General features: G+C 36.0%; 1 protein-coding gene across 2 annotated transcripts in view; it reads right to left on the reverse strand.

Moving 5' to 3' along the window:
* The window catches only part of LOC106881144 (uncharacterized), a 79,199-nt gene extending 66,506 nt beyond the window's left edge, over positions 1–12,693 (reverse strand). The window contains exons 1-5 of one of the 2 annotated variants that reach the window (XM_089350601.1): positions 12,593–12,693; positions 12,005–12,153; positions 6,522–6,600; positions 1,516–1,600; positions 119–219 (exon numbers count right to left, since the gene is read on the reverse strand). In XM_089350601.1, the coding sequence (XP_089206727.1) occupies positions 119–219; positions 1,516–1,600; positions 6,522–6,600; positions 12,005–12,145 (406 nt within the window). In that variant the 5' untranslated portion in view covers positions 12,146–12,153; positions 12,593–12,693. The remainder of the gene's footprint in view (positions 1–118; positions 220–1,515; positions 1,601–6,521; positions 6,601–12,004; positions 12,154–12,592) is intronic. The other variant, XM_089350602.1, reaches the window with a different exon arrangement.
* Between the last annotated feature and the right edge of the window lie 120 nt (positions 12,694–12,813).

Consider the following 12,813-nt stretch of genomic DNA (forward strand, 5'->3'; position numbering starts at 1 on the left):
GATGATGATGAAAGAATTTTGAAACATGAAATTATAATCAAAGTTTATTAGTTTAAAAGATAATTTTGTGATGTTTATTGTTTATTAAATTACAAGAAATATAACTAAAATTGTATACCTGTAGGTGTCGACAGATTTTGTTTAGAACTGGGGTCTTCAATAGATGAGGGTGGTAAAGGTTTACAAAAATTACTGTGAGATTCTTCACTTGATGATTCACTGATAAAGAAAGAAACTTATGTAAATATTTAGCTGCATTAATAATCGGATTTAATTTGTTAATGTTAATTGTTGCTAATTAGATTAACTAGGTCATATCATTACTTAAATACAAGGTGTTCAAGCTAAATTTGACGATTTTTTTTTATATCTTCTGATTTCAGAAACAGTCTAATTACTTTCTCTGTTAGCCTATCTGTGATATCACTGCATTTCTTATGCAACCAGTGTTTATACTGGGTATAAATTTTCCACTCTATCTTATTCATTTTCCACATACCAAGCATAGTAACATCCCAAACAGCAGCATTCTCCCTACTCTTCTGATAATTAAATAATTTTTCTTTGATAGGTTTCTTTTGAGGTTACTAGAAACAACAATATATTACTGAGTAAGGTAAATAAATGAAAAGTCCCAATAGTTATATTTCTATGTTTAGAATTTTTTTAAAGCAAGATAGTAATTTGAAAGAGAAACTGCAACTGAATAGACAAAAAGTGAAGCAGTTCAATAAAGTCTTAGTGATTGAGATTTCTTTCTAGTGGTTTAGGTTTTCCTTATATGAACTAACTCTTTTACAAATGACAAGGATCCATAATGCAAGTGCTTGTCACGATTTCCATAACATTAAGCGAGTGAGAGACAACTCTTCCTATCTCATAGATAACTCATTGAGCATTACCACCAAAAGAATTAAAGTGAGTATTGCCAACCAATAAAATGTATATCAGTTACACAATGCTGCCATTGTTTATAGAAGTCAATTATACAACCCACAATATCAAATTGAAGTTCAGTGTGCTAAACTGTTTAGAGCTAAGAGTCTTAACTATAAACACAATGTTGTACTGATGACAAGATACAAACAGCCAATCTATCATTACCTTATCAATTCACCATTCATGTTCTATCTTTTCATATATTTTTAAGAACATCATAAGCTAACAGATTTCTACCAATACAAGTACAGAAGCAATATTCCAAAGTTAGTTTAAAATAATTTCCATTCACTTATTTGAAAGGCATTTAATCCTTTAGCATTCTGATTACTCTTTCAAATGTAAAGCTTATTTATTCACATTATTTTGAATTAATCATGCACTGTCACATAATTCGAAATTTCAATGATGTGATTGTTTAGTTTTAAATTGACATCATAGGGTAGATGTGAAATGCCAGAAACAGGTAGAATATTTTAGCCAGATATGGCCAATTTAAATGCTTATGGGTAAATATACTTCAATGTCTTTAACAACATTAAAAAAAAAAGATATAATAAAAAAATTTATAAATACCTTTGAGTTCTTACAGGCTGGTTACTTTCCATATTTGGTGCTTCCAAGAATTTTAATGACACTTGAGAAAAATCAGAGGAATCTACTGCAAGAGAAAAATAAAACATTTAGTTATTTCAACGTTTTATAGAATATATACAACAGTCTGTATTTTGGTTTTAGAATAGGATGCTTAACCCTGAGTGTATTAAGAGATAATTAAAAAGGATTTATGACAAGAAAAATCATGGCCTGGTGACTGAGATTTCCTTCTAGTGGTTTAGCTTTTTCTTATGTAACAAGTGATGCCATATTCTGAAAATAATAGGTTTCTTCTGCATTCTTATCAGAAATGTCAATTAAGCAAGATGTTAGAGCACACTGTTTCATTTATTATAATATCTGCAGATTTTTAGGGGAAAAAAACACATTTTGAGCAACTCATAATGTTCATGAAAGAGTTTCAATTGATTTATCATTGGATTATCAAAATTCTCACATGAATTTACAGAACTGTCCTCCCACCATCAATTCAGGCAATCTTCAAAGATCTAACATGTAATTTTGAAACTCTGTTTTCTCTCTATTTCAGTAACTATCTCTCAGATCATATGCTCCCTTTCATGTCTTTGCCTCTACCCAGTTATGAACATCATCCAACTGCAAACCACCCCAATGCATCATCTATCAATAAGTTCTATATTGCAGAGATTAAGCTTCTTTGTCACCTCTCAAAAATATATTTTAGACTGATTCTTTGGATCTCAGTCAGAATTTCCAAATAGGAGTTTTCAGTTGTTCAATCAGTTGGACAACCTGTACATTGAAATAGCATGTAAATGGCTAATTATTCCAGACACATTACCATTAGGTAGGGTAAGTGTGATATGGTGTATAACAAGTTTAAACCTTTGAATGGTACAATCAATCCAAAAAGCTTCCACACAGTTTCCATCTATTCAATTTCACTCCCAAGGCTTAAGTTGACCCAAAGTTATGATAAAAGACAGTTGCCCAAGATGCCACACAACAGGATCAAACCCAGGACCATACTGTAGCTAACATTTGGTAAGATATGCTCGTCTCAATGAGCAAAATATTAGATAATTAGGCAGCATCCTCACTCTGAAAAGAAAAAAACTTCAGTATTACTGATGAGAACATAAAGAACTCAAAATACATATATTAGTCCATAGGAGGCACTCCAAAATGATTCTGGTGTTTTGCATCTTTGCCTAAATTGAGAATTTTTCTCCAAGGTAAACCACAGTGAAAATGGCCCTTTTCAAATTTGTTCCAAACATATTTGAACTGATTGAAAATTTTGGTAATTTTACAACACTGCTTTATATTGCCAACTATGTATTTTGTTCTGGTCTAGTGGTCACAGCACACAATTGGTATTGAATTCTGATAAGGAAGCAAAGGATTCCAGACATTTCAGAGCTTAAAGAACTCAAAATACATATATAGTAATCATTTGCCATATCGTGGTTCACCTATCGCACTCTCAATACATCGTGGATTTTTCTGGCTAATATATGTAAATTTACATCATGGGTTTCTGCAGCTGATGGGTATTTATATTTTTTTAGATTTTAATTATTTAATTATTTAATAAGCATTTTCATGCCTAAAAATTAATAAAAATACAGTACAGTACTGCACTGTATAACACATTAATTAAAATATATTAAAAGAAAATATAAAGTGTACCATAGATGAGTAAACAAAGAATTGCACATACCCTATGAAAAACGAAACTTGGGGGGGGGGGGATGTGGTGTTGTTTTGCATTTGTGTGTAACATTGTGAATTTATTTAAAGTCCTACAATTTTGCCCAAACGTTCTGCACCTTCTAAGGCTTCTGGCAGTGAATCCAAGTGCCAGACGAAGATGCTTACTATAGCAGAGGTGAGACTCCTTGACATGCTTAAAGAAGGGAGAAAGTATGCAATGTAGGCTGCCATTATAGCATCATTCTTCTCTCCTACACACTACATCTGATGCTCCGTATACCCAATTTTCTCTCAAATCATGTACACTGTTTGCTACATCAAGAAGGATGAAAAATAAAAGGGCAGCAGGAGCAAAAGTGACTTGTAACAAGACAGCGAAAAGGGTGATAACTTCCTGCAATAAGGCTATTGTAAGGATAGTCTGCTTTAACCCTTTGGATCAGTGACTGCAGGAAGAACATTGCACTGGATACCAACACCATCCATGAGAAGGCCAGGCAGCTGTATGGCAAGTTTACGGATGGTGGTGACAACCCAGATAGCCCTGAACTAGGACCATCTACAGTATCTCCCACCAAAGCAACTGAATTTAATGCCAGCAAGGGCTGGTTTGACAAATTTCAAAGGAAGTTCACCCTTAAGAGTGTGTCCCTGCATGGAGAAGCTGCCTCTGCTGACAAACCTGCAGCTGAAGAGTACATGAATGAGATATTCAAGACCATCATCAAGGGATATTCGTGTGAATAAGTTTTCAATATGGATGTGACAAGCCTCTTTCAGAAGTGGAGGCCAGAGCCCTTGGATTTAAGGCATACAAAGATTGTGTCACAATTATAATGAATGGAAATGCTGTGGGCTTTATGATAAAGCCAGAGCTTTTTATAAGTCCAAAAACCCAAGAGCCCTCAAAAACAAAAATAAGAACCTGCTGCCAGTGTAGTGGATGCACAACCAGAAGGCATGGATAACAAAACCATTGACATTGGATTGGTTTCACCAGTGCTTCATCCCTGAAGCCAAGGTTTATTTCACTGAAAAAGGACTGGAATTCAAAGTGCTTCTCTGAATGGACAATGCTGGAAGTCATGTGCTCAACCTGTCATATGAGGGCATACAAACTGAATTCTTACCACCAAACACTGCATCACCGATCCAGCTCATGGATCAAGGCATTATTCATGCTTTTAAGGCACTCTATATGCAAAACTCCCAGCATATATATATATATATATATATATATATATATATCAGAAAAATGTTATTAATAAAAGATGAAAGAATACTCATTGTCCTATAAATGGCCCAGTATAATGGTAAACCTGTTCATGTTTCTTGGTATACCTAGTTCTGCTATGTGGGATGGTGAGGGTGGTCAGTAATATGAACAGCATGGTAGTGTATCAACTATCTTTGAATCCCTGAGCCATAGGACTGAGTCAGTGGGGTTTAATAAATGCACATGGAATATGGATGAAGGTTATGGTGAGAAAGTATGAGGTATGACGGAGGTAGAGATAGAGAGTAAGAATCTCAACTGACACTGGCTGTTAACCAGTTTATATAAATGCAAAAGTGACTTGAATTATTCTGTATATTTATAAATGCTAGACCTCTTGACTTCAAACTTTTTAAACAGCAATTCCATATGGTTGTTTCAAAAGGTGTTTCTATCCAGCTGTGTATTATATTTCTCATAATTTCCATCTTGCATAATACTCTACCATGCAGTGTATTTCAATAAATTAAAAGATGTTGTCAACTGAAGCCATCAAGTTTATTCATACATTGTAACTACTAAACCATCGTCACTATCACCACCGTTGCCACTATTATAACTACCATAATTATTTAAGGAAAGTGAGGGTATTTTATTTATTTTGATGGATTGATTTACATCCATTAAATTTCAAATCCTGCATGAATTTTCTCCATTTTGTAAATGTTGCAATACTCCTTCCATCAGATTCTGACTCATTAACTTTATGTGTCAGTATAACTCATCTCTTTATTTTCAAAAACACCCATAAGCACGGGAAGGGTATGGATGGTTGAGAAGTTGACTTTGCAGTCACATGGTTCCAGGTTTGGTTGCACTACTTGGCACTGCAAATTGAAAAATATCTGTCTCGAAATGTGTTGTGTGTGTGTGTGTGTGTGTCTGTGTTTATATATAATCATCATCATCATCAAGCATCCATCTCCATGCTGGCATGTGATGGATGGTTTGACAGGAACTGGCCAGCTGGAGAGCTGCCCGGGTTATATTTTCTATGATTTCTATGGCTGGATGTTCTGCCTAATATCAACCACTTTACAAAGTGTACTAGGTGCTTTAAATGTGACAATGGCACTTTTACATGGCACCAATATGGGTGCTTTTATGTGGTGCCAATACAAGTGATTATATATGGTACCAGCACGGACGCATTTACATGATACCAGCATGGGTACATGGCACTGGAAGCAGTGCTTGTATTTGGAACTGGCACAGGTACTTTCATGTGGCACCAGCAGCCACAAGCTCATAAGACTAGGCTCTCTTGGCTGTGAGAGGGATGTAGTAGACATGCTTGTATGCATGGATGGCCACAATTTTACTTCACTTGATGTGTCTTCTCAAGCACAGCAAACCGTCTTGACTCGGTCCCTTGTCATCTCCTCTAAGAGACCCAACATCTGAAGATCTTGCCACTTCATTCCATGTCTTCCTGTGTCTACCCCTTCCACTTGTTCCCTCCACAATTAGAGATCAGCACTTCTTGATGCAGCTGTCTACATCTAATATGCATTACATGACCATATCAGCCCATCTTCTCTCCTACACACTACATCTGATGCTCTGTACACCCAAATTTCTCTCAAATCATGTACGCTGTTGTACACGCACACTGACACTACCCATCCAGCAGCACATGCCAGCTTCATTTCTTTCAAGCCTTTGCATGTCCTCAGTGGTCACAGCCAATGTCTCTCTGTCATCCAACATAGCTGTTTGGAACAGTATTGTAAAACCTTCAAGTGATCTAGCTTAGTTTTGAGTTTTCTAATGGGTATATCTTGGAGAAGGTTGGGCTCTCCTAGGATGACTCCATAAATACACTAAATAAACCGAAAATATGTAGTGGTATATCTATGATTTATTGAGTCATCAGGTACACTACATCTAGCACATAAACTATACTTTAATTAAAATGTCATACTGTTAATACATATTTTAAAGGATTACAACCTTACAATCAACATAATTAAATGTTAATGATAATAGAAGATGATGCTGTTACACTTACTAAGGTCAATATCATATTGATAAGTCTCTGAAACTGCAGACTTTTGATTTGGGGAAGGATTGATGTGCACTTGCTCAGTCTAAAATAGGAAAGCAAAATCAATAAAGTTGGAATAACAAAACATGAAGCAGAAGATAAAGGGGTAAATTACCTAACATTAATGAGGTTACTTTCTAATTTAAACACTGAAGAGACATTGCATAACCAGAAAGTGATATATGAAATCCTGTCCAACAATTAAAGCCAAAAACTTGCAACAGCTGGTTGTCCACTAAAATAGTAAGAATGCCCCACAGGTTTTAAAGTCTAGCACCATTACAAAATAATTAAAAACAAAAGAATATTCAGAAGTTACTAAAAAGCTAAATAGAGAAAAGAAAAGCAAAAATGAAGAATGGATATAACAAGGGATAATCGTGGGAAAATAATCTTGTTGAAACAGTTGTGATATCAGATGGATATTTTAGATGCCTCAGGAAAAGTATTATTACAGATATTTGTGAATGAAATAGCTTGCAGAATACATAAATCAGAAATTACAAGTGCATTTATACGTTGTCTTTGTTCATGTTCATCTGTGTTGCATCGTCAATGTAATTGGACACACATTTGAATAAAAACACCAAATGATACCATATATGGAGGATTAACTAAAATGTAAGTATTAATGACTCTGATTTAGGTGTTTTAAAACAGACTGAAATGGGAGTAAAATGGTTCCAGATGAAGTTAAATATGTATATTTATAGCAAAATACACTATTTTTGCAAAGGATTTGTGTAAGAGTAATAAAACATAACATTTTAATACAGGATCTTAGTTTGAATAAGTCATCATGGAAACTCTGTTACATCTGATGACTACAAATACTATTACATTCTATATCTGAAGAAGAAACTCAGTTTTCCAATTTGTATCAAGGGTATGAGATTTCTGCAAGTCATGAAAATTACTCAATTGATTAGGAACAGAATTAAACTAGATGAGATGCAGTTTGGTTTTGTACCTGGGAAGAGTACCACTGATGCCATCTTCCTAGTGAGACAGCTGTAGGAAAATCACTTGGCCAAAAGTAAGCCATTGTACTTAGCTTTCGTCAACCTAGAGAAAGCTTTCGACAGAGTTCACTGCTCTGTTATATGGTGGGCTCTAAGAAAGTCAAGAGTAGAGGAGTGGCTTGTTAAAGCTGTACAAGCCATGTACAGTGGTGCCATCAGTAAGGTGAGAGTTAGCCATGAATACAGTGAATTTAGCTTTCAGGTAGGAGTACACCAGGGCTCAATTCTCAGCCCACTCTTATTCATTATAGTCCTCCAGGCCATAACAGAGGAATTCAAAACTGGGTACCTGTGGAAACTACTATATGCTGATGACATTGCTCTTATTGCAGAAACTTTAGCAGAATTGGAGAAGAAATTCCAGGTATAGAAACAAAACTTGGAATCAAAGTGCCTTAAAGTTAACCTAGCTAAGACAAAAGAGGTTATTATAAGAAAGAAGATAAAACTTTCTTTCCATCAGGTAAATGCCCTTGCTCCATATGTAGGAAAAGAGTTGGAAGAAATTCCATTCACTGCACCCAGTGTAAACTATGGACACATAAGAGATGCAGTGATATCACAGGTAGATTAACAGATAGAGTAGTCTTTGTATGTGGCAGATGTGCAGGAACAATAAGCACTAAGAGACAACAAGAATTAGATTCTCTCAAATGCCCAGGAGGCTCTCTTGAGGTTGTAGATAGTTTCTGTTACCTAGGTAACGAAATAAGCAATGGTGGAGGATGCTCTGAAAGTATTGTTCCTAGAATAAGAATTGGGTGTAAGTTCAGAGAGCTATTACCTCTGTTGGCAGCAAAAGTACTCTCTCTCAGAGTGAAAGGTAGACTGTATGATACTTGTGCATGAATGACTATACTCCATGGTAGTGAGACATGGGTTCTGAACGCAGAAGACATGTGTAGACTGGAGAGAAATGAAGGTAGTATACTCCGTTGGATGTGCAACATCAGTGCGCATGTACAATAAAGTGCAAATGTATTGAGAGAAAAGCTGGGCATAAGAAGAATCAAATGTAGCATACAAGAGACTAAGTTGGTTTGGACATGTGATACATATGAATGAGGACAGCTGTGTAAAGAAGTGCTGATCACAGGAGAGGGAGACCCAGGAATACATGGAATGAAGTGGTAAGGACTGATCTCAGGAAATGACCATGGACTGAGATGTCTGGTGATATGAAGTTCATGAGAAGACCTGCCCACATCAGCAAAACTGAGTTCTAGAAGTGATGTGTGTCCCACCCACACTCTATCACAATGAACCAAACTATGTCTCTACATCTCTTCTCTTCCTCCCATTTCCGCTCCATGTACTATGATTACCTCCCACACACCAATCTTGTCTCCTTGGCCCAGTGCCACTGTATCATTGCTCTCTACTTGCCCCCAACCTGTGCATTCTACCCACATGCCTTGTCCCACTCTATTATTGCCATCTGCCAGCCCCTGCTCTGGGTGTTCCACCCACACGTAACAAGAAAAATTTTCCCACTCTACCCCAACAAACCAATCTACATCTCTTCTCTTTCTCACATTTCCTCCTTCATTCACTATACCTAGCTCTCACTCCCCAATCTTGTCCTCACAACCCTATTCCTCTGTATCATTACTATCCGGTAGCCCCTCCAACTCTAAATATACCCAGGCCTTTTGCCACTTACTCGCACTCCCTTCACAATATCCTGTCACCTATATTATGGCATTTGAACCTCAAGGGTATGCCCTGGCACTTGCCACTATCTATATCTCTCTCTTCCTTTACTCAACCACCTCATTTATACTTTGATCTCCGGTCCTTGTGAGTATGCCTGTCATTTTGCCACCATCTCCATCCTGCGGTCTCCCACTCTCTCTCCTTCTGCACTTCCCTCAAGTTGGGCAACCATGTATTTTCTTTGTGGTAGCACACCTGTTTCTGTCTTCATTCCTGATCTTTCTCTCTCCAGCCGGGTAACCTTGTACTTCCTCTACAACAAGACACCTGTATCTGTCTCACTATAACCTTTTCATCATCACCTCCTCCCCTCTTAAAAGTTTTTGTCTTCAAAGTAATTGGTAACCCTGTCAGTGCAGGTGCCACTTAAAAGCACCCAGTCCACACTGTAAAGTGGTTGGTGTTTAGAAGGGCATCCAGCTGTAAAAACCTTGTCAAAACTGACTTCACCTGTGCTTGTGCCACATAAAAAGCACTACGTCCACTCTGCGAGTGGACGGTTTGAGGAAGGGCAGCCAGCTGTAAAACAGTCACAGAAGTCTGGTGCAGACTTTGGCCTGGCTGGCTCTTGTGGTACTGTCCCACCCATGGAACATGGACGTTAAATGGATGATGATGATTATAGGAGATGGTTGTGAGATGTGTATAATGCCAAATTACTTCAGAACATCTTTAAAATAAGAGGACTAATAATGCAACCTTTGATTATACAATCTTTATAAGATTAGCAAATAAAATCTTACATCATTCATCATCATATAACATACTTTTTTTTCCATGATGGCAAGGGTTGGACACTTTGAGAACAGACAAACTAAATGGCTCCACTAGGTTCTAAGTCTGCTTTGGCATGGTTTCTACAGCTGGATGCCCTTTCTGGTGCTAATTACTTTACAGTGTGTACTAGGTGCATTTTATGTAGCACTAGCAGCACCCAGTACACTCTGTTAAGTGGTTGGCATTTTTGAATTTTGTTTTGAAATACTTCCTGCTCCCACATTGTTCTATACAATTTAAAAACAGGACATCTCAACTGTCATTAGTAACAACAATCTTAGCAATTTCAAAAGTAACTTCCTCACTGCACCCTTGATAAACAATGATTAGCTTTCTGTTACTACTGAAGAGGGCAGGAAACACCCATTACCCTGATTTGAAGAAAAGCAGATAGGTGCCCTGGCTAAATACTTGCAGTAGAGCTAATAAATCTGCTAAAGGCATCTAAGGATCAGGTGGTGATGTTAAAATGGGTCATGGATTAATTCTGCTACCTAGGAACAGGAATGGTACCCTCCAATCAGTCTTTGTATAGTATCTACCATTAATATTTCACTCAAAAGGCTTTGATTGACCTGAGACTGAGGTACAAGGCACTTTCCCAAGGTGCCAAATAGTGGAATTGAACTTCACACTATGTTGTTGGGAAGTGAACTTCTTAACTTGCATGCATGAAAGGATGCTACTGCATAAAAGGTAGTATTATAAGAGGATGTAATCTTTTGATTAATCTTGTGATATATCCTAGAACAGTCTGATCTGGTACCATTCTTTAATGCCTAAGAATTATTAGCAGAACAGTTTCTGTAGCAAGTTATTTGGCTGTTTTCCCAGACAGAGCAAATTCCTAAGATCTAGTTTGTTACATTGTAGCTGTGGTGATGTATATATTGTGGATGAAAAATACACATTTCTTTTTAATGGTTTCATCATAATTTAAACACTGAGCAAAGTTACACAACCAGAAAGTGATATATCAGAGACTGATGGAAGAAAGAGAGGAAGACACTATGATTCATGGTACAAATGCTTGCAACTCCTTTGAAGTTATTGAAGGGCTTGGTGGTGATTTAAACTGATTAAAAGACTGAGGTTTCCATCCAAGAATAAGCACTGTCAATTTGACTGGCTAATTTCTGCCAACCCAATTTCTTTCAAAAGGCCTAGGTAAATCTGAGGTAATGGTAACTGCCCAAGGTCTTGTGCAGTTGGATCAAACCCAAATACATATGACTGTGAAATGAAATTCTTTACAAGATGAGTATATAATGAATTAGAAATATTATCAAGCAAGAGCTCCATAATCAAATATGCAAAGCCAAAAGAGAGCTGTAATATCTTGTAATTCATATGCTGATGATTGTCTTCTTTCAGTGAAATATGGAAAATCTCGGGCTATTGCCACCCATTTATTTTGAGAAAGATTTCCTGTGTACATATTCATGCCAACCTTCAATATATTTCAGATTAACTCACTTGTCTGACAAGTTCCTTGATCTAAAAGTAGATGTTAAAACTGAAATGATTAGGTCATGGAAGAGCCTTTTCAGTCATCTGAAAACAGAAAACTGTGAAATTCACTTTTCATTTATTTCTTGAGGTTGGTTTCTAGTTGGTCAGAATTGCTCTCCACGGTGCTTCTATATAGTCTTTACACCAAAAACTGTCACTAAATAGACTTTGATATAAATGAAAAGCAAATGTTTCACGTTTTTATGGAAATGAAGAACTAGATCTTGCTTTCTTGAAGTCGGGTCTTGTACGATAATTTGGTGCTTATCTCAAGCAGTTTTAAACTTTAGTTACAGTGAAGTTAACTAACGCATATAGAAAGGATTAAGAAATCTGAATTATCCAACTGTTCACAAAACTCTACAAGGACAAAACACTGAAAGGAAATGTCAGGAAGGGAAATCTGTGAAATTTTCTCACTTGAGTTTCTGGAATCTGAAGTGCAGGGAGAGATTTCAAAAAAGAAGTTTCATTTAATGGCTTAGAGCAAGAATTTTGAGAATCTAAGACGACGAAGTGACTGGGTTGAAAGTAATTGTAATCTTCAGATATTCCATCCATTCCATAGTCTAAGGAAATAAACAAAACTAGTTAGTAAACATCAGTAACAGAACATTTCGGTATATAGTAAAACTGACAAACAGTTGTTATATTTCTAATGTAAAACAACCAATAACATTTTTTTTTTTTTTTTTTGCGTACAACTTTCCTGGTCTGAAGTATATGAAGACATCTAACATGTTTGATTCATAAAAACGATTGTCATAATACTAGACTGAGGGTCACATGCGTGAAATGTTATCTTAACAGTATGAGAAACAGCAAAAACCGTTTATTTACTTTGGCTTCCTTATTTCTATTTTTCATTGATACTATTTATATAACATTTTTTTTTTAAATACATAAAACAAATCATCAACAAGTAGTGCAAATGAAAAGTTCAGTATTTTGTGAAACTATAATCGAAGTTTTCTTAACGATTTGTTGCTTGTATAAATATTTACTTACGATGAGTCCAAGAAATAATTTGAAATTAATCTGCGTGCTATTTACAAAAGTTTGACGCGGTATGTTCGTACTTTTAATTTCATGTTTATTGATTAACTGTCATTTAATTAATTATTTAAATTATTTTAGTATCTATTTTGTAGATAATAATGAATTTTTAAAACATTCATTTTGAAAAAATTGAGACATTATATACGTAACCAAAGTCGGGAATTATAAAT

The sequence above is a fragment of the Octopus bimaculoides genome, chromosome 4 (assembly GCF_046866305.1).
Source record: "Octopus bimaculoides isolate indiv1 chromosome 4, ASM4686630v1, whole genome shotgun sequence".
Taxonomy (NCBI): Eukaryota; Metazoa; Mollusca; class Cephalopoda; order Octopoda; family Octopodidae; genus Octopus; species Octopus bimaculoides.